The sequence below is a fragment of the Pseudochaenichthys georgianus genome, chromosome 22, assembly GCF_902827115.2.
Source record: "Pseudochaenichthys georgianus chromosome 22, fPseGeo1.2, whole genome shotgun sequence".
Taxonomy (NCBI): Eukaryota; Metazoa; Chordata; class Actinopteri; order Perciformes; family Channichthyidae; genus Pseudochaenichthys; species Pseudochaenichthys georgianus.
In genome coordinates, this window is record NC_047524.1 from 18578181 (window position 1) to 18599065 (window position 20885).

Below are 20885 nucleotides of genomic sequence, written 5' to 3' on the forward strand. Positions count from 1 at the left end.
TTTGACCACATCTGTAAAGGGCTCATTTAAAGCGATAACATTTTGCATTACATTTCATCCAAGGAACCAGAGTGTTGTGCCTTTTAAGTTAAATGCCTTTTATTAATGGGAAGTTACTGAATACAAAGGAGATTCTTCAGAAGTCTTGCCAAGTTGTTTTGCCAAATTGACATGTAGAGCTAATAGTGATGCGTCCCTCCTGATGTAAAGAAAAGTATAGTCCGTAGAGGTTATCCAGGCATTAGAACAAATGAGGACCTAGAAAGCACTATAGGCACATTCTCTATAACCAAATCACCACTGCTTTGAGATGCTCTGTGGTTTAAGATTGATCACTTTAATTAGCTTGTCAGGGTTTAAATATTATGGACCAAGTACATTGCTGCCAAATGTTTTGAATGAAATAAGCTGCAAATCTAAACCTTGAACTATAAAAGTAGCTGCCATTTAATTGGACTGTACAGAGATGTGTGCCCTTCAGTAGCAGAGTCGACTAGCTCATTCAGAAAAACAAAGCCAGAAGGCAACCCTGATAAATCCTCCAGCTCACTTCTTCTTACCATCAGTGTCAACATTTACAGTAGCTAGTCATTATGCAAAACATATCAACCATTTCACATGAAAGTTTATCAAACATACATTTTGTATCCTCTCACAAAGTCCCTTTTTAAAATGTGATGTATCAAAGTCACACCTCCAGTTGGTCCAGTATTAAAAGCAAAGCCCTACAAATGAGGGAGTATATTCAGAATAACAGCAAACTCCCTTTTAAGTTCTAAGCTAACCACAGTGGTGTTGTCGACATGTGACTAAATATGTTTGCTACTCAAGTATGGCTTCGCTAACAGAGATGCATATTTATACAATTATGCGGAAAAACAAGGCATACGATGACATCAGCACAACTTCCTAAACTATCATGACGTGTGCTTTTTATGAACTTTTCTTTGTTCCGTTCCCAAATGATGTACCTGGAGCCAAGTTAGTTGATGCCACGAACATGCTGAAAACATTTGTTGTTATCTAACATAACTGTTCAGTAAAAACATCCGGCCATTTATTGTGCCATAAATGAGGGTTTATGGTTTTGGTTGAGTGTTTGAATAATGCTCTGCTGCTTTGAGTCCTTATATCGTTCCCTCTGCTTCACCGACCTCTTGTCGATCTTTCCGTTCCGTTACTAAGGCAGCTGGATCAATGCCATGGCAACATGGGCTAGCTAGATGTTGGGAGAAGATGAGTGTGTGGTCGCCATCCTCCGCACCTCACTTTGTCAGGGACCAGATGTCTTGGGCAGATCCTGGTTCTCAGCCAGGTGGAGCTTTTGTCTGAACGCGATCACATTAAGGATTCACACATTTGATTTACAAACATTTAAATCTAGTGTCTGGAGCCATGGGTAATTCCTTAAAATAATATCAGATTATGAAAGGATACATTGAGGTGCTGAGCTCCTCCAGCTGCAGGAACAGATAAACAAATGGGTAGAAAAAAGTAGAACATGCTGTTATACACTAATCAATAACTGTGTGTGAGTCAGGTCAATATTTGATTCAAGCTCCCAGCATTGGACTACAATGTTTACAAAAGCAACTAGTCAACATCCCTTGGTGTCCACACAGATGGAAAGCTACTTCACAGCCCATCTGCTCTGAGACACAATCATCCCCCTGGCAGCAGTGTCTGTAATGAGCTGAAGGCTCACTCTCACCTCCCTCACACATATCACTGCAGCTTCCCCTCAGAGAGCCCCAGGCGCCTGTAACTAGGAGCCACACAACAAGCTAACAATAGAAACTCGCAAAGTATTCTTGGACTACACATCCCTGTTTGTGCTGGGTAATATTCAACATTTAAAACGTGCTAGAAACTCAGCGGAGCGAACAACAATCCTAACACTGCTATACGACTCGTCTCAGACAGCACATCTGTTTTATTGGAAGGTTTACAGCTAAAAGGAACATAGGTTATGTGCATACACTATACTCTTATCTCACATGCTTGACATATTAACACTGCAGATGTAAATGCTGTACTATTCTGACCCTTGAGGCTTTTAAAGGGGCCTTATTATGCTCAGGTTCATATATTGTGTGCCTCTACTGTGACATTCACATGGTTCAAAAAGGTCTTTTTTTTATCTCATTCACCCTTTGTCTGAAACCAGAGCCCAGTCTGCTCTGATTGGTTAGCTGGCCTGCCCTGTTACAGATGTCCCGCCCCTTAGCCTATTATATACAATGTGTTGGAGCTTTAGCCAATAGAAGCGCGACCACCATGTGTTACTCAGTGATGTCACTATATCGAACTTTATGTAATTAGGGCCCCTTAGAAATAAGACCTTTGGTAAAACTATAACGGAGGTTTACGGAATAGCATAGTTACTAAATCAACCTAATGGAGGGTTTTATTCTCATTATAAGTGTCTCACAGGTGAAATAATTGTTGTTGCGTTATGTGAAAGTATTTACCTCCAGAGCCTCAGGCTTAAAACAAAGAGTGAAACCAACTAAACTAGACTTTCAGTGGAGAGGTAAAGAGCCATGTGACTGTTTCATCGGCTGACCACAATAGCAGAAACAATAATACAATGAAAAGGTATTTCTTGCAATTTAATGGGCAGTTTTTGCACAAGAGCAATTTTAAAGGTGGGGTAGGTAAGTTTCAGAAACCGGCTCGAGTGCACTACAATTTGAAAGTACACAGCCGAAAAGAATCCGCCCCTTCCTTCAGACTTCCTTACAGAGCACCTCCTCCAACACACATGAACACATGACACATGACGTCAGCAGACTGGTGAAAGTGGCCGCCTGTTGCTGGCGAGTCATTGAAGTACTGCTGCAATGCACGCCCAATGAGGGCACGAGATACATTTGTGCGTGCACGAGATGGAAGGCTGACAGACAGGGCGGCAATCCGCAGTTGTACTTTTTACAGTATTACGGCTTCCACAGATGACTTTTTTATGGATTTTTTGTCAAAGCACTTAAGATATTCATTGCTATCGGGATGTTAAGAGCATTCCATGGAATATAACAAAAAGTGTATCTCGAGCCGGTTTCTCAAACTTACCTACCCCACCTTTAAGAGAAAGAATACTCTCAAATTCATATAGGGTTTATGACCAGGTGAAAGTGAGATTATGTGTCTCCTTATCATGACCTTTGTGCTGCTGTGGGTTGTGCTTACGTTACAGAGCAGGTGCTCCAGGTTGTGGTCGGAGGCACACTTCCTCTGGTCCTCTGAAAGCTCCTCCACGTGGCTGTCCAGGCTGAAGTGAAGGCGGGCCAGCTTCTCCTGCATCTCACGCACATGCTCCAGCTGCTCAAAAGAGCACACCTTGCCTAGAAAACCAAACAAGTACAACTTGTAAAACAAAGCCACTTTTCAACCGGTTTTATTTCAACCTGTAACCAGATATTCCCATGGTGGCCACTACTATCGAGGTTATCTTACCGAAAGCCTGAAGTTTGCCTGAGTGGAAGTCATTGAGGAGATTGAGGAGGCCTCCCTCCATCTCTCTCACATCTGAGACATCTGTGAGAAAGGAGTGCTGCAGGGGGGAGGACTGGACTACTTTACTGGGCCCTGCAGGCTGTGGGGCCCTTGGCTTCTCCTTGTGGGGCCTGAAGAAAACAAATGTGTTGTTAGAAAACAGTATTCAAAATACAATCCAGCCTTCAATCGTCTAATCATGGATATACAGTACGAAGTATAAGTACTCATGTTTCCTTTTATATACACTTTTATTATTATGCTCAGATATAGCTGTGGTGAAAATCGTGAACACTGTATGTGATCTGACATTATCTAACTAACCAGTAATCTGTTTTAAAATTAAAGAGTTGGTCGGACATAAAAGTAAAGGAACATTAACAGCAATTGTTTATAAATCATAGTGTTTTCTGTAGAATTGTTCTGATACGCCAAGAGACAAACCTGGTGATCTTTGGTGGGGCTACGACGACTGTGAACACCTCCTTGGGCTGTCCTGGCACTCCTATGGATCTCTTGTACTTGCCTCTGTTCTTGGGGGAGGGGGGCTGCGGCAGGCCAAGGGAGAAGGTGGCACTTTTGCTTGCAGGCAGGACGGGGAGTTTGCGAGGGTTGATGGGGGGAGGAGGGGGCTGGGGAAGAGACACCTTTGGGCTCCGCTTCTTGCGCTTGTCTTCCATTATTGTTTATCTTTTAAGTTTCCTGCAGTATGAGGAGGGGGGTGCACTGCCTGGCTGCTGTGCAGGACGTGCTGAAGCAACAAAGGTAGGAAGTTCAAAACCCAGCAGCCTTCCCTCCCTGCCTCTGGAAGATTCTGCCTGTGCCAAAATTAGTGCTGCAGTTCAGGATTCTCCACTCTGCAAAGAAAAGGCGTTTAGTGATGCTTTAACAGCGCAGCATCCCTAGTTTATCACAACTATATATCTGTCAGAAACACATTAAATCCTCAGAGAGAAACAGTATTAATCCTCCTGCCTTAATGGGATTGCTTTTATATGAAAGTTTTAAAGGAAAGCATTTTTCGTGCTCTCTATAATGTTTCCCTGGAGTAAAAGGGAGAGAAACAGTAACCTAATAAGATATGTTTAGAGCACCCTCAAAGTGAAAAGACATTAGAGAATGTGTGAACTCAAGGACACACTGCGTTGCTGTTTTGAGGACATTTCCGAACCAAATGAACCAATTATGTGACAACCAAAATGATCACAAATCCAAACACTGCAGAAGCCTTCTTCCTCACTATAGAAAGAATAAAGCACAGACAGGTAACATGATTCCTGAGAGGAGTGTACTATACAAATGGAAATAATGCCTCGGCTTTTAGACAAATGGCTGAAGGAGAAAATCAATATACTGGGTTGTTATTGAGACCCTATTTACACGCATACGAAACGCAAACGAACCGAATACGATATCAAAAAAGTCTTCCGTTCACACGAGACCACTCGGGAGCGCTGGAGACGCTGTAGTACATATGCCGGGCCTGTAAGTGGTGCTGTACTTTCGCCACAAAATACACCAAAAGCAGCGAAGAAGACCCCCGAGCATGGTTGCCCTTCTGTTTATGCCCCGCGGTGGATTTAGCAACATGTAGTTCATATAATTTTCCATGTCCACTTGTTGCTGATGGTTGTGGTAGAGGAGCTGTAGATTTTGCACTAACATCTGTAGCATGGTCAGTAGGTACTGACCATGCTACAGCAGTGAGCAGCAGAGGTGGGGCTATGGCTTCATCGTTATCAGGAAATGATCGTATATAGGGCGTACATACGGAGCCGTTTAGCCCCCCAGAACATTCAGTTTGCAGATCTATCCACCTTGGGACCCGTTATCGTTTGCGGGGTCCGTTTCCGCGTTTCCGTTACGGCCTCGTGTGAACGAAAAAGAAAAGTAGTGGATACAACCGTTTGCATTCTCGTGTAAACAGCACCTCAGGTGAGACTTTCCTATGGAAGGATAGTGGAGTATAAAAAGTATGACTCATATCCATTTCCACTTACTGAATGACCATTAAAAATAGAGTAATAGAGATATGTTAATATAACAAAGAAAATGCCATGAGAGCACACTTACTTACTTCTGTCTCATTCTCACACACAATCACTCACACACATACAAGGTATAAGGAGGTTTAATATGTACGAGTGTGTATGAGTTTGGGAATGAGGGAGTGAGAAAGAGATATGAGGCGAAAACTGCGACTTGCTGTAAACCAAATCTACTGTATATTGTTGTCTCTGTACACACGTACACACACACACACACACACACACACACACACACACACACACACACACACACACACACACACACACACACACACACACACACACACACACACACACACACACACACACACACACACACACACACACACACACACTGTACATTCAGACACACACACACATTTCTCAGCTGATACCACTCTTCCACATCCATACCAACACACCTACATCATATGAGTTGCATACATGTATTCCAATGGCTGGCAGGACCCATTATACAACAGGCAAAGAAACCAAGAAATGACAAGCATGTAATTCAATGGTAAAATGTCACATCTGGTGATATACAGTAAAAAGGACAAATTGAACTATTTTCCTCCAAAATAAAACCCTGACATTACAAAATGCATGATTATATACCGGTATGGCGGAGAGATCAAAATATGCGGTTATAATGGGAGTGGATGGGACATTTTTGTCCGCGAGTGGCTAATGTGATTCTAATGCAAATTAATCTGATTCTGTGCAAAAACTAATAATCCACCAAAAATAAATGTTGTTGCTAATCTTTGACATATCCAAGACTGTGATAAAAAATAAATAAAAGCCGACCCCCCCCCCAACATTTATTATATGTAAAATAACTGCCTTTTTGTGCATGTTTTTCATAGAAAACACGAATTCATGTTTTCAAACTGGCAGTTAAAGGGTTAAAATCCTGAAAATAATTTGATATTTTTGATTAAGGACTGAAGTTGATTTAAAGATTTAACCCAAAAAGTTTTTTAAAATATTAATCTATTATCATTTTATAGCAGTTTTTGGAAGTGGACATTTTTGTTGCTAATCTTTGACATATCCAAGACTGTTATAAAAAGAAAAGAGCCAGTCCCCAGATATGTATTATATGGAAAATAACTAATTTTCAGTTTTTAATCATGAAAAACAACACCGATTTCATGTATTCAAAATGGCATTTAAAGGGTTGCAATCCTGAAAATGATTAAATATTTGGTATTTTTTATTAGGGCGGAAGTTGCTTTAAAGATTGAACCCCAAAAAGTTGTGAAAAAAAACCTTTTAATATAATGTTTATAATGTTTATGTTATAAGTATTTTGCAGTGGACATTTTTGTCCCGTTTGACTAATTTGCGTAGTCCAATCGAATGATACCGGAGGGTTAAATAACATTTCCTGCCTTTACATTTGCATTGATTCCTTATTAATAGCTTTTATCTCCCAACACTACGTCAGCCTCCGTTCAAAGTAGAATCTAAAGATGGCCACTACAGTAATACACAAAGGCAACTTTATACGATGAAATAATTCGTTACTTGAGTTGTGTCAACCCCGAGGAAAAGCTGCTTGAATAAAAACATGAAAACAGCTGATTTTTGTACAATTTGGTTGAATTCAGTGTGAGGGAAGATGGGTAAACAGATGTATCGTCTACGAAAATGACACAAATACGACTTACCGAATCAATTACGCACCAGAGAGCAGACCTACCGAGCACGGAGTCACAGTTCTCCCCCCGCCATTTAAAGCTGTTTAAATATATTACATATGAATTAACATTGATCAAGCACAGTGGTGTTGAGCTGTTCCAGCAGGCAGCTCCGGTTTGTGTCAGGCTAGATGTGAACGCGGCATCGATGCTGTCGTCTCGTGCAAAGCTGTTGTCTCTTTATCCGTCTTAAAGGGCCAGTGCCCCGCAGCCTGCAGCTTAGTGTGTTTACTACACAGGTGCAGCGAACAGCATGATGGGTACTGCTCCTCAGCTGATGATGAAAACATGCTTCTATTATATCCTGGGTGGTTTGCAATTGCATTTGAATTGCAGGCACCTGAGAACACTACAAACAGGCCACATGGTGACGCAATTTCACACATTGCTTGTTAGATTAATTCATAATAATATGTATTCTTTGGTTGAGATCAATGTAGTGAGACTGTATATTGTATTGATTACTCAATGTATTCATTGTGTATTATTTAGATACTCTAGAGATATGTATTTTTTATTTGGGAGGGATGAAACCCTCTTTAATGGTCACACATGCAGAGCACACAGCACACACAGTGAAATGTCTTCTCTGCTTTTAACCCATCCTAGTACCAGGAGTCTAGTAGTCTGCTAATGTTATAGTATTTGTATGTTATATCTTTTGAAATTGTTTAACTTGTGTAATGTCTAACACTGCTGCTGGATCAAAGTAATTTACCAATTATGGGATAAATAAATTATATATCTATCTTAAGTTGGTGTATATGTTTGTATTAATGATGTGATCATCTGAGTCTGCAATGTAGCTTCAAACACATGTCAATAATTGCACAGAAGAAGTATATACAATGGAAATTCTCCATGTTCTAGTACCTCAAAGGGATACTAATACAGTACTGGAGTAAATGTACTAAGTCATTTTCCACCAATTACTCTACATTAATAATTCACCTCAGAGTGTTGCAATCTGAACAGTCCATACAGTCTTTGCTCAGATAAGGGTAATACAAGTGAGATCCCTACTGAATACTCAAGGCATTTAAAACATCTCACTGTATGCATATTGTGAAGAAAAAGCTATTTGAACATTTCAGAGGGTGATTTACACTTTTGTACTTTCAAATAATGACTAATTTTGTCCTTTTATTTACATTTCGACATGAAGTATCAGTGGTGACTAATTTGGATTGAGTGATAATATTTTCTTCCATATTATACATTATTGTCAAAGTGACCAGGTTCTCAGCAATGACTGGTCAATAAGTGCACATTAACTGAAATGCACACTTGTTCTTTGAGGAATTGTTCAAATTGTGTGTTTTATTCTTGAATCCGAGAGGCCTCTTGTGGTCAGAGTGGACATTTTAGAACCAAATAAATACCAAAGCAAACCTTTTAAGTAATACAAAAATATTTCTTTTTATTATGGCAGATCAGAACAAAAAAGTGACACAAAATGTAGTTTGTAGAAAAAATACAGAGCTCTTAGGCATGTTTGTGTTGTTCCAAAGTGAATGTGGTGATTAATAACTCAGAGCCTAACTGACTTTCTGGTCTGACGGGCTGTTTGAGAACGAGTATGCCTTTCCTAGGACTATTCTGTCTCTGAGAAGCTTAAAGAAGGCGTAATAGTTGCTGAAGAGAATCAGAGCCAGTGATATCGTCTGATGCCACTTTTTTGAACATATCAGCGAGTAGAGCTGGTAGAATATCATGGCACCTTCCAAGATGATGAGTATGTTCAATATTCGTAAAGGCTTGTTGAAGAAGAACTATGGGAGGGAAAGGGAGATGCAGTCAGTCATCAGATTAGAAAATAATAATTTGACATGTTCATTTTAGGAATACTCACATAAAAGCGATAATGAGACACGTCTGATGGAACTGCAACATTGTAGTGACCCATGGCCTTATAGACATTCTTATTATGTTTAACCAGGACTCCCTGTGGCCACATGTACTCTTCTGTCCATCTGTGCGAAAAGAGACAACAATTAGGGTTTTCAATCAAATGAGTCCAAAGCCCAGTAATAAACCACGAGCGGTACATACATGTGCTGAAGGACATTGGAGCAGAGCGAGGGGTCTACTTTCTGCCAGCAACCCAGGTGCGCTGCAGCTTTGTGAAGCAGGTCACAGTATCGAGGTGGCAACAAGTGCCTCATGAGGATTACTGACGTGCTGACTGACACCAGGATGAACAGTTCGCAGGACCAGCGCTTATCCACATACTGTGTACTCTGAGGGGAAATACACAGGCGTTATTAGAGCGGATTTAATTATGACATTAGCGCTTAAAATCAAATGTACCTAACCTAGCTTTAAAAGGTATACTTCACCAACAAAATGATAATTTCTATATTAATTAATGAACCAATTATCTTCCATTTGTGAAGAAAATGAATTAAAAACTATATTATCGCATGCGTCCATGATAAGAAGAGAATCCAAAAATGGAGAAAATGATTGATGAGGTAATTGAGTGCTGCGTTACAGCAGAAATACACTTAAACCTAATTTTACATTCTCATTCATTTAAATATTTGCTAACTTCTTTCCAACAAGTGAAAATGCCTTTAAACATGGAGCCCATTTATTTCTAAGTTTATCTATATTTTCTTCTGTTTTTGGATTCGTTGTTCACTCTGGCGACATGCGAGAATAATTGTGTTCATGAATACAAGGAAAGAAGTGAATTATTGATACAGAAATTATCGTTTGGATGGTATTCCTTTAAGACAGTTTCTTACCTTGACAAACCAGACGGGTACAAAGGCCACGTAGTAGGCACTGAGCATCGAGCTGACCAGCACCTCCTTCATCCTCCAGTTGAAGTCCATCTTCAGGTACTCCACCTCCTTGCGGATGAGATCCGGGGAGAGGCAGCAGGCGTGAGTGGGCATAGCTTGGACGCCGTACAGCTGGCTGGTGTGCTGCTTCCACGTCTCCTTCAGCACGGTCAAATAGTCCCTGCCCCGGCCCACGCTGCCCACCTCCTTGGAGCCGATGCTGGCGATGGGGGAGAGCGGACCCGGGCGTCGGAAGTCACAGCTCAGCCGGAAGAAGGGAATATACATCCCAAATCTGCAGAAAACAACAGCTATTGTTTACTTTTTACAATACTTAAAGCACTGGGTGAACACTGCGAATATTCTCACATTATTACACATAATGTGAGAATATTTGCAGTGTTCACCCAGTAAAAGTAAAGTATATATAATATGGTTCCAAGTATGTTTGTTCCATCAGTTAAAAAAAGTCTATAATTGAATAAGGGGCCGCTCATGCTAGTTTTTTTTGCAAAAACAGACACTATGGATATCAGGATCCAACCATTGTGTAATTAACAGTCAATGAACCAAATAACCTCCACTAAGCAGTATGTTAATGAAAGCTTTTGAATAATTGCTCAAGAGACAACAACACCATTCATCATTCATATCTCCGATCAGACTACTTTAAGGTTGTAGCGGCCAAAACCATAGAGAAGTAAAACAGAAAATGAACTCAAAAGTAAAACTGCCGCTGAGGCACCACATAGCGAATCGTACGCAGGGAATGATCCAAGTCCAGGCAAGATCGTCGTTCCTGTGCATTTATTCCATGATCCAATATCACCAGAATAAATGTAACCATCTTTCTATATCTTGCCCTTTGCCTTTCCTTGTGCTTTCCCTGGTAAAAAACAACAACAAATGCCATCCTGGTGCGCTAATCCAACCACCACCTGTCTCCCATTATATATAATTATACCAGGTGCCCAAATCACCCAGTGCCCAAAGATGCCTTCTAAATTAAAGCATCAAAATTACTTCAACTTACTTGAATAATAATACATTTACTATAAACAAAAAACAGCAATAAAATACAAGCTAACTATGTATAAAGCTTGTCAAACACATTTGATATTAATCTGTATTAAATCTAACTCGTGTTAGATGGAGAACACAAACATAAACGAACGAGCGGAACCAACTGAAGCTGGGGAACACAAACAATGAAATAAAAGCATTGGAAATGTAATTACCTGGCGTCATTATGTTAGTGGACTCTCACTTGACTGAGTCTACTGAATTCAAGCTATTAAATTCTCCCTGTAGATACTCACGGGTAGCAGAGGAAGAGCAGGCTGAGCACAGAGTAGCTTCTGAAGAGATAAATGAGCGAGCGACACAGGCTCCAGCCGGTCAGCGTGAGCACAGCAAACCGAGCCATCACCAGAAAAATTGAATGAGGGAAGGATAGTTTCCCACTCTGTGAGGCCTGGGGGGGGGTGACAGAGGACAGAATGGTCAAATGCTTTCATACAACAACAGCAGTAGAGTAGCTTGTACACACTGTGCAGGAAGCAATGTCTGAAGTCCAGCATCTGAAGTAGAATACATTCTTTATGTCTGGTTTTCCAACAGCTTATTGCCACAGCAGCCACACTAAGTGAAATTTAAGACCAAGTTTACAAGAACTAAAGAAATGTGGATAAGAATTATTCAGGATTAGGGAGAAATTTTCCCAAATGTTAATTTTAAAACAATATCAATGTTTTCACAATCTAGCAGATAGCCTCTGTATACAAAATATGAGTGTTGTCGGTTCCACTAGCCTAAACTGTGGGACATTCCTGTGAGAGGCATTCGTGACATTTATAAAAAGAAAGAGATATTCCAATTATCTTGAAATTAAATTGTCAGTTAAGAAAAGCTATTACATTTATAATTTAAGACTTGAAAGATGTTAAAGACAAAGGGATAAAGACAAATTCTGAAAAGGAAGAAGCCAAAATAAAATGCTTACCTCCTTAACAATTGCTGCTATTAACCTCCGTGCCAGTATGATGATTGTGAACACCAGCATGTTATAATCAATAAGGTGAAAGTTCTGTAAACAATAACATTGATTCAGGATTAATGCTCACACTTGCAGTATCATCAACATATATAGGTACAATACCATGTGAGGGATATGCAAATTTAAAAACAATAGGGATACAGAGAAGGTTGACAGACGAAACACCTACGGACGATAATACCTGATAATAAACATGATCATAAGTCAGAGGTTGACTCACCAGTGATGTGTGTGAGGGAGGGTGTGAGGGGGGGTACCACCACACCGTCTTGTAGATGTTGACGTAATGGACAAAGAGAGCGATGAGGTGGCAGAAGAAAAGGTGAAGCTCGAACAGCACATTGCGGTCCACAGATAACTCGGGGATCTTACAGTGCTTCAGAGGGACCACCGTCTGCGCAGCCAGCGGGGGGCTCGACATGCACGTCCCCGAACCATTCCTGCAGACAAAACAAAGCCTCTCTTATTATGATGTATATTGTTCTGTTATAATGGGGGTGTAACAGATGAGATGAGACCAAATCCTGCCAATGTTAACTTTCTCAGCTGTGGCCGAGGAGGTAGAGTCGCAGTCCACCAACTGGAAGCTCTGTGGTTAGATTGGCAGGAAACCAAACCCTAAATAGCTCTTGATGGCACGGCCAACAGCGTGTGATTGTGAGTGAATGTCAGGCTCCCTTGAGCAGGTGGCCCCTAGTGTGAATGAATGTACAAATGTGTGTGAATGTTGATTTGTATATTTAAAAGCACTTTGAGGGGTAGACTGGAAAATCCATTATAAATGCAGTCAATTTACCGCTCTTAACTCTCAAAGATCTGCGGTATATCAGAGCATACCTTGTACGGGATCGCACCCCTGTGACCGGGGAGCTGGTCGAGTGGTTGCCATTGCTGACCGAGCCTGGTTCGTTGCTGAGCGGAGGTCTGCAGTACGTGGAACGGTTCGCCCCTCTCCTTCCACCAGCCATCGCCGACACACCCACGACTTCTCCCAGCTATGCGTCTGGTTTTATGGTTTCTCTGCTCGTTCCTGTGCCTGTATACACCAAGGGAGCAGAACGCTGTCAATAAGAAGGCTGATCCAGAAGTTACAACACATGTTATAACAGTTATTGACTAATTTGTGTAATATGATTTGGATCAAGCCTGTGATATGTATCACATAGGATATAATTCACTTGCAGGGCAACAATCAGTTACATAAGTTTTATTTTGGTCAATGATTGGCTTAGTCACAGCACTTAAAATGACAGCAGTGGTGCAGAGTCATAACAAACAACAAGAACTTGCAGGATTAAGATTTCATGGCCAATCCCAAATTGTGCAAAGCAAAATAGATCTGCTTCAGATAATCCATCATAAACATGCACCACCAAACGCTAGCGTTACATTTGCACTAGCTGCATAACATCTTTAATATAGTGCAAGTTTTTTGCGGAAACTGACATTACAAGCCTAGCCAAGTAGCACCACAATTTGTTCTCTTCCTGGGTCACATTTGTCACGGGAGCCGTTAGAGTGGGAGACACGAGGCGGGCAGCGGACACAACGTGGACCTGTACAATGAGCCACGGACATGTCCGCCAACTCCATGCTTGATTAAATACAAAGATCGAGGCCTAGGCTAACAGTATCTCTGACTAGCTAGCTAGCTAGCTATCAAACCAAGCCACCAAACAGGATAGACCAGAAGAGCTTACCAGTGCAGTCCGCTGTGTGTTAGCCGCTGCTCTGTTGCATTGATAACAAGCTACACGCTGTACATTTTCACAGTGTTTATTGGAGAAGTGGTGTATATTCCAAAGGAATCAGCGGAGACAGTCATTGTTGATGTGAAACTGGCCGCTGATAGATGGGGGGGGGGCGGATATGTGAGCGACCTGTGGGAGGAGAGACATTTAAAGGGACATTCCGCCAAAAATCAGACGCACCAAGGGAAGGAGAGCAATGTGTTTTTGGATCGGTCAACAGGCTTGGGTCAGACTTTATTTTAGACATGAAGGCAGAACATAGGGATTTAATTTAGCACATTTTTTGGAATAAATAGGGTATGTTGCCCATGAGGTAACTAACTGCATGTCATTTAGGTCTGTAAATTATGTTTGTAATAATTACATTATCTTTTGCATTTTTAAGGAAATATTTATTTTACCTATAGATGTATAGTGAGCCGTAAAATGGAAGATTTCAATGTAGTTGTGTAACTTCCTGACAGTGGTCTGTCAGCATGGTGTTTGTGTGCAATACCTCTCACTTATAGCATGTGAGAAATGTCCAAACAGACAACATAGTGAAATAGGATCTATGCGAAGAAGATCCATAATTCGAGATTAGATTAAACATAAATTGCATTGCATTACATTTACGTGTTAGTACAGCTTTAAATATAGACATCCCGGCATCAAATGAAAGTAACTCTTTTGGTTATACGATCACATAAAGACAGAACAATACAAGTCAGATACAAAAAAAACCTTTATTTTTCAGTTGATTTTTAAAAAAGCTCTTAAAATGTCATGGGTAAAAAATATTATAAAACTGTACAGTCAATAAAACAATCCATATGATCGCAGCACATCTCTTAAAAAAAATCATCGCTACAGTAAAAATGACTGGAGAGCAGAGCATGTTCTCAGTGATGGAGAAAGCTCCCTCCCCACTTTTTTAGAGACACCTCAAGGCCTCTGCTCTTTCCAGGGACTTTCAATGGACCTGTTAGAGAAAGAAGTTTTTTTTTTTTTTATCAACAGCAAAATTCAATGCTTAAAGAAATATCTGAGGATTTGTTTCAACTGACCATAAAGCCTGGTAAACTGGAGTTGAATGTGTAAAATGCACACAGTTTTCTGACAACCTAAGAAGAGAAACAGAAATGAGAACATGGACACATCCGTGCCTACACGCACAGTGGATAATAACAGACATGCAAAACTAACAGTATGCTACAAAAGATCCATGCAACTCAAGCTGAAGGTTTTTGTCCAACAATGGGATATTTTTAACGTTTTGAGTGCAACTACTAATTTTCATTAATCTACATTCTAGAGACATTAACAAGATGGAAATGGCTAAGTATTGAGTGAAATGAGTGGACCATTATGGGTTTATTTGAGCAAGAGTTGCATCACAACCATTTCTGGTTGTTTTCTACGGCTAATTTTGCTCGGAAATAACTACAGATAGCATAATTTTGTACGTCAAATGTTTTTGATGACTTTCATTACTTGATGTTTTGCACAGAAAAAACAAAAATCTAAAAAATGAGTGTTGGGGTTAGTTTTACCTTCTTGTGGCGATCTTTAGGCTTTTAGAATCCTCTCCTCTGCGATTTTTTTCTTTTATTATAACCAGCCAGCGTGACTTTGCATCAAAGTCAAGTAAGATCCCTGCAAGCTTGATTCGAAATACTGTTGAAATTCAGTTATTTCAAGCGGGCTGAAGATACATTGCTCTTGAGAGCTTGAGTAGATAGACTAAATAAAGGCTAATGACAATACATGTTCAAGCACTATATCATTCTCAATAAAACATGTATTTGGCAGCACATTACCTCAAGATAAGAGCTTTATTTGTATTTTTTTGAAGGTGACATTACAAGTGCCATTTAGATAATTTTTGAAAACAGACGAAGAGGATAAAGCTCATTGTCAAAACACTGCTTTTGTTTTTTTTGTCAGGCTGACGTGTATACATACAGCTTTTTCTGCGTTGTTGAGAAACCACTGAGGACCACTTTCACAAACTGAAGGCATTCCTTTGGTACAACAAAGGCAAAATACCATGTTTAGATTGATTAAGAAGAAACTAGAAACTTTATTGAAACACGCACTGCAGAAAAACATTTTGGGATATATTTAGTATCCTATTTAGCCAAAGGTACACAAGCATTATGCATTTTGGAGACGGCACGGCTTAAAGCATACACATTTGTCCTAAGGTTATGTACAAAATATTGAGTTGGCAGCAGCCTTCCTCTCACAGCAAGGATTGTTAACCCTACAAGCTTTACAAGAAGTAGACGATCAGCATTGATTTTGCAAGTAATAGTTCATACAACAATTGTAAATGGTGGCAAAAATAGAAACATTTTTCAATAGTATTTTAGGAGCCATTAACTTCACACAAGACTAGATTTGTATTATAGTATAAACAAATATATGACTTCTGTTTATTATCACAACGGCTTGGTTTTTTAGAGTTTGTAACGAAATATAGTTATAGTAAAGTAACATTGAGGCATTAAAAAGCATTAGGATCATTTTTGTCCAGTCCTTAAGGACTTTTTAAAGGCAGCCTAATTGTAAATAATTTATCGCCACAATCATATTTTGTTCAGGAACAATTAACTGAAAGGATAACCATCAAATATCACTCAAATGTTACTCTTTTTGCTTTGTTAGGGTTATGTCACTAAGACCTGCCAACTACGCAACTGAAAACATTAATGGAAACAGATAAACAATGAAAAAGTTTGTCTCCATGTTTCTCCTCTGGCACGCTATCATACATCCAACAAAACGTCTATCGAGTTAAAAAATAAAATAAACAATATTTTAAAAAAAGGGAACAAACGAGGGAAATTACTTTAGAAAAGTTCAGGGAGTTACAATCGGAGACAGTTGCCATAACAACTCTCTACCAGTTCAGTATCTGCCATAGGGGTGCTCTCTGAAGGATCCCTTCGTCTGCCGAGCAGCAGTGGATTTGCCTCCAGCCCCGGAGTTGTTCCAAGAGTTTTCCCACCCTTCATCTTGAGCTGCAAAGACAGAAATAAGAAACAAAACCAAACATCAGTGAGGCACACAGAAGGTCCGATCAGTGCTCCACACGTATCCTTAGTGAGTGTGTGCTACAAGGACAGACAAAATGGAAGCCAATTTTATAATCTTACCATATGGCTCATATGGGGTATCCTGTGCCTCTCCGTGTCCGTAATCATAATATTCAGTATCCCTATAGGCAGTAAAGAAGAGTCAATACAGTAATCCTATAATTGACAATTTTAATGTGCAGATAAAGTCAACTAACTTAAGGACTTACGCAGGTGCAGACTGCTGATTATAATAATTATCATATCCCTCGTAGGCAGCTTCTGCGAAGGTCTCATCATATGAAGGCTAAAAGAAGAAGAAAAAAACATTGACAAGTGAGTCACAACAGTATAGACAAAAACCACACTGAAACCAGGGGGATCTGCACCAGCTATTAAAAAGGCACGCCATGTGAAAAACTCAAACTACTTACATATTCCTCATAGCCTTCAGCTTTGGGCTGTGATGAAGCAGGGCCCTGCTGGTGGGACATGGCTGAAGAGGGGAGCATCCTTTGAGCACCTCCTGTTGGGGGCCTAGAGCGGGGAGCTGAGCCTCCTCTGTTTGGCACAGCAGGAGGGCCACCCCTGCCAGACGGTGCACCTCTATGACCGGTGCCCCTTCCCATTCCTCCTCCCCGTGGTCCGCCACCACGCATTGCTCCTCGAGGTCCCCCACGTGGCATTCCTCGCCCCCTGTGGAAAGCCATGTTTAAAAAAAAATGAGATCAACCATAGAAAACCAAAAGTAACTAGCGAAACAGAGAAATAGCAGCATAGTCTCGTCTGTCAGCTAAAATGTCCCATAGGTATTATGATTAAGGCCTCTACCGTGGTCCTCCAGCACCAGGTGGTCCGCCTCTGCCTCTTCCTAGGTGACCACCACGCCCCCTGCCGCCATCCTGGGATCCGTTCAGGAAGTGAGGATCCATGAAGGGGTCATGCTCACCAGGTTCCTAAAGGCAAGACAAAAACAATGAACTATCTATGTCATTCCTCTAGGGGAGCATCAAAAAGAATTGCTTGGACATATACAATGCAAAAGTTTAGGAATTAAAATGATATCCGAATTGAGATGATCACATACCGGAATAAGGAATTTTTTGACCTCCTCCATGGCATGAGCCATGCGCATGTAGGCCTCTGGGATGGGGGCCATCACCTCTATGAACACATGCAGCTCCATGGACAGGTGAGCATATTTGGCCTCGCCGCCCTTCCTCAGCTCTTCCTCCTTATTCTTGTCCCTCATGGAACCTTTACCCAGAACTGAAATTTTTGCTCCAGTCTCTTCCTGGAGTCTCTTGATTGTGCTGCCCTGGGGTCCCAAGAGCTTACCAACAAAGTTGACCTGTAAGGAATATAAATAGGAACATTTAGCACTGCACTATGGTTTGTTAACATTTCCAGAGAAATGCAGAATACAGTTTAATATGGTAGGTAGTAGAATCTATTGTGATTGATGAGGGTTTAGTCGTTAAATTCAGCATTAAAAAAACACAACCCCCTCTTCACAAGTCTATACAATGCAAAATTAATCATGCAGAAAAAAGTAGGGCACTGGCCGCATGACTTGACTAATTCTAGGTTAGAAAAGCCAGAGGGAGACAGGGTTCCACAATCGGATACTGAAGTCAGACATACACCACAGGTTTGTGCAATGATGTATATATTTAAGGCCCATCGCCTTGCAATAAATGCCTGCCTCTATTTTATGTATTATACCACAGATGAATAAAAACTAAATATGTTGCCCCATTTTTTTCGTCCCACCCTTCCCCACTCAATAAAGACAGTCGGTTAATAAACAAGTCAGAAATAAGAAAGAAGTCGGACACTTACCCTAGGGTACTGCTTGGTAGGAATGAGTACCCGCTCTTTCAGTTTGAGATTCTTGTTGGCAAAAAGATCCTGGTAGATTTCCTTCTCCGACTCTTTCTTGGTTTCTCCTTTATTAATCCTATCAATCTCTGCAGGAGAGAAACACATATTAAGATGTTAATCGTGGGGGTTTCGCGGATGCAATGGCCGACTAGTGATACAACGAGAAACCTATTGTTCAAAAATTATCTCCGTTGAACTGCAAAACCGTTCAAATCTTTGCTTATTTATGTACCAATAGTTTAACCGAAATAAAATAGAGGATGTTAGCAATCGGCCACCATCATGTATTTGCAATGTAACAACCATAACTTGAAGCGGTTTAATATATGAGACATTTACAATGTTAGTGCCTTGCATGTGTATATACAATGGGTCGATGAGGCGAGTTGAAGCTTAATATGGTGTTAACGTGATCAACGCGGAAAGCTCGCTACTTTCAACCTAAAACATATATTTATCATTTGGATTACGTAAAAGTCACATTCATTAATCACAAATGTGATACATATCCAATCAAATGGTGTTGACCCACATCCCTTACAACCACGTGTGTAGTACACCATTGTTCGGGCCTGTGTCGTCTGTTCAAGAGAAAGAAGGCTAGGCCTCAAGCCATGCTACCGTTAGCCGGTCTGGGTTTGTTTCGGTAAATAGAAAATAACTTACCTGCAGAAATAAGTTTCATGGCGTGTGTGAAAGAGGAATCCAGGCTGTCTTTCTCGGCCAGGAGCTCCGGCAGGTATTTACTGTCTTCCATTTTGATTTTCTTCTGAGGGCTCGACTCTATGGCGGGCTCAGAACTGCTCATAATAGACTAGGACCGCCAAATATAAACGAACAAAGCCTGGCTATGTTCGTTAGCTTCGCTTGCAACGAAACTGCAGCTAAATAGATAACGCTGTTTGAGTGCAACAAAATAAATGGTGAAGTTGTTGCAGAGCCGCCGGTATCTTTCCGTGGCAAGTAGCTTCTCTTCAATGGACAAAGGAGTAATGGCGCAGCTGCATTTCACTGAAGAGGAGGAAGAAACCGGGAGGAGATAGTGACGTCACCACCAGATCGCACCGGGGGGGGGGGAGACTAAATCCGGGGGAACATTTTGACCCTCAGCGGGTTTTTTTTCACCGTTTACAGCAATTGTAGAAGCTACTATCGACTATTAAATCAATTCAACTGAAGCAAATGTATGTTTGCCCAATATAACACCGGTAGGATATCCTATTTGAATATATACAGCTGAGCTCTGGGGGAAAAAAGAGATCACTCCAAATTGTTCTTAATCTCTACATGTACAGTATGGCAGCGGTTGAAGGCATATGAAGGCTAAAAGAAGAAGAAAAAAACATTGACAAGTGAGTCACAACAGTATAGACATTCCAGTGTCTTTGAATTCCAACGCAGAGAAATGTTGTCAGTAGTATACAATAAAATAAATAATGGAAATGTTTCTCAAACACATACCTATTGGTAAAACCAGAGAAACTGATACTTGGTCAGTGGTCTCTTAATTTTTTAAGAACTTTGTTTCCCCACTCTCTTTCTTAAACATGCGCAGCCTACTGTATGTGCTTCATGCATCAGCCATACATGCCCAGCTAGGGTGAATGATCCTTGATTGGTTTCAATGGCTGGTCTTTGTGATAATGTCTTTAGGCCCCTGATACCTTTCCCTGTAAATGGTTTGCCCCACACAAATGGCCTTAACAGTTTTAATATCAGCTTTATTATTAGTTTATTTTTTAAAATTTTGATTATAAGCCAGGACATGAAACTCCTTTATAATCTAGTGCACACAAGTGTTATGTTTGACTTATAACTGCACATAATTTACTGTGATCACGATTATCAGATGTATTGTTCTCTTCCGACTGCCTTTGAGGTAAAAAATAATATGTCCAGCTGAGATACAAGAGTAGTATAGATAAAGTATGCTATAATTCATTAATTTCCAAAAAGAAATTAGTTGGTTGCACTTTGGTCTTAAGTCAATACACAACTAAAGGAAAACCCTTATGCATCCATGTTGACTTATTGAAGGCATCCCCTTGTCCTTTAGAATAATGAGTACACCCACAAAATATTCAAAAGCAAGATTTAACTTTTTTTTTTAAATACCAG

The 20885-nt window shown here is 40.5% G+C and overlaps 3 protein-coding genes across 5 annotated transcripts; all 3 read right to left on the reverse strand.

Moving 5' to 3' along the window:
* Positions 1-74: 74 nt before the first annotated feature.
* Positions 75-7422, reverse strand: ccdc28b (coiled-coil domain containing 28B). 2 transcript variants are annotated; one of them, XM_034111731.2, is made up of 6 exons: positions 7215-7422; positions 3940-4352; positions 3457-3626; positions 3190-3344; positions 1438-1460; positions 75-1328 (listed from the first exon to the last, which is right to left on the reverse strand). In XM_034111731.2, exons 2-6 carry the CDS (start codon positions 4173-4175, stop codon positions 1274-1276), a joined length of 639 nt encoding a protein of 212 aa, XP_033967622.1. In that variant the 5' UTR covers positions 4176-4352; positions 7215-7422; the 3' UTR covers positions 75-1273. The 2 variants fall into 2 exon arrangements, with proteins under 2 accessions (XP_033967622.1, XP_033967621.1); XM_034111730.2 differs by having other exon boundaries at positions 7199-7422.
* A 1199-nt stretch (positions 7423-8621) lies between these two features.
* Positions 8622-14075, reverse strand: tmem39b (transmembrane protein 39B). The gene is made up of 9 exons (XM_034111723.2): positions 13774-14075; positions 12911-13109; positions 12294-12513; positions 12020-12103; positions 11337-11491; positions 9979-10312; positions 9281-9468; positions 9081-9201; positions 8622-9000 (listed from the first exon to the last, which is right to left on the reverse strand). Exons 2-9 carry the CDS (start codon positions 13039-13041, stop codon positions 8767-8769), a joined length of 1467 nt encoding a protein of 488 aa, XP_033967614.1. The 5' UTR covers positions 13042-13109; positions 13774-14075; the 3' UTR covers positions 8622-8766.
* A 455-nt stretch (positions 14076-14530) lies between these two features.
* On the reverse strand, positions 14531-19789 carry LOC117467844 (KH domain-containing, RNA-binding, signal transduction-associated protein 1-like). 2 transcript variants are annotated; one of them, XR_004554408.2, is made up of 10 exons: positions 19434-19789; positions 18726-18853; positions 17971-18234; positions 17715-17839; positions 17318-17579; positions 17114-17190; positions 16965-17026; positions 16658-16829; positions 14871-14927; positions 14531-14785 (listed from the first exon to the last, which is right to left on the reverse strand). XR_004554408.2 is itself a non-coding variant. In XM_034111726.2 (8 exons), exons 1-8 carry the CDS (start codon positions 19573-19575, stop codon positions 16717-16719), a joined length of 1173 nt encoding a protein of 390 aa, XP_033967617.1. In that variant the 5' UTR covers positions 19576-19789; the 3' UTR covers positions 15857-16716. The 2 variants fall into 2 exon arrangements, 1 of the variants encoding a protein (XP_033967617.1); XM_034111726.2 differs by lacking the exons at positions 14531-14785; positions 14871-14927 and having other exon boundaries at positions 15857-16829.
* Positions 19790-20885: the final 1096 nt, after the last annotated feature.

Excerpts from the sequence above, each read along its gene's own strand:
- ccdc28b (XM_034111731.2), bottom strand. The coding sequence starts at position 4,175 with ATGGAAGACAAGCGCAAGAAGCGGAGCCCAAAGGTGTCTCTTCCCCAG. Across the intron at positions 3,345-3,456 it reads AGGCAAACTTCAGGCTTTCG|GCAAGGTGTGCTCTTTTGAG; the intron begins GTAAGATAACCT and ends TTGGTTTTCTAG. Across the intron at positions 1,329-1,437 it reads GAGGAGCTCAGCACCTCAAT|ACAAAAGCTCCACCTGGCTG; the intron begins GTATCCTTTCAT and ends GATCGCGTTCAG.
- tmem39b (XM_034111723.2), bottom strand. The coding sequence starts at position 13,041 with ATGGCTGGTGGAAGGAGAGGGGCGAACCGTTCCACGTACTGCAGACCT. Across the intron at positions 10,313-11,336 it reads CTGCTCTTCCTCTGCTACCC|ATTTGGGATGTATATTCCCT; the intron begins GTGAGTATCTAC and ends TGTTTTCTGCAG. Across the intron at positions 9,202-9,280 it reads TCCAATGTCCTTCAGCACAT|ATGGACAGAAGAGTACATGT; the intron begins GTATGTACCGCT and ends CTTTTCGCACAG.
- LOC117467844 (XM_034111726.2), bottom strand. The coding sequence starts at position 19,575 with ATGAGCAGTTCTGAGCCCGCCATAGAGTCGAGCCCTCAGAAGAAAATC. Across the intron at positions 18,854-19,433 it reads CATGAAACTTATTTCTGCAG|AGATTGATAGGATTAATAAA; the intron begins GTAAGTTATTTT and ends TCTCTCCTGCAG. Across the intron at positions 17,027-17,113 it reads AATCAGCAGTCTGCACCTGC|GGATACTGAATATTATGATT; the intron begins GTAAGTCCTTAA and ends TACTGCCTATAG.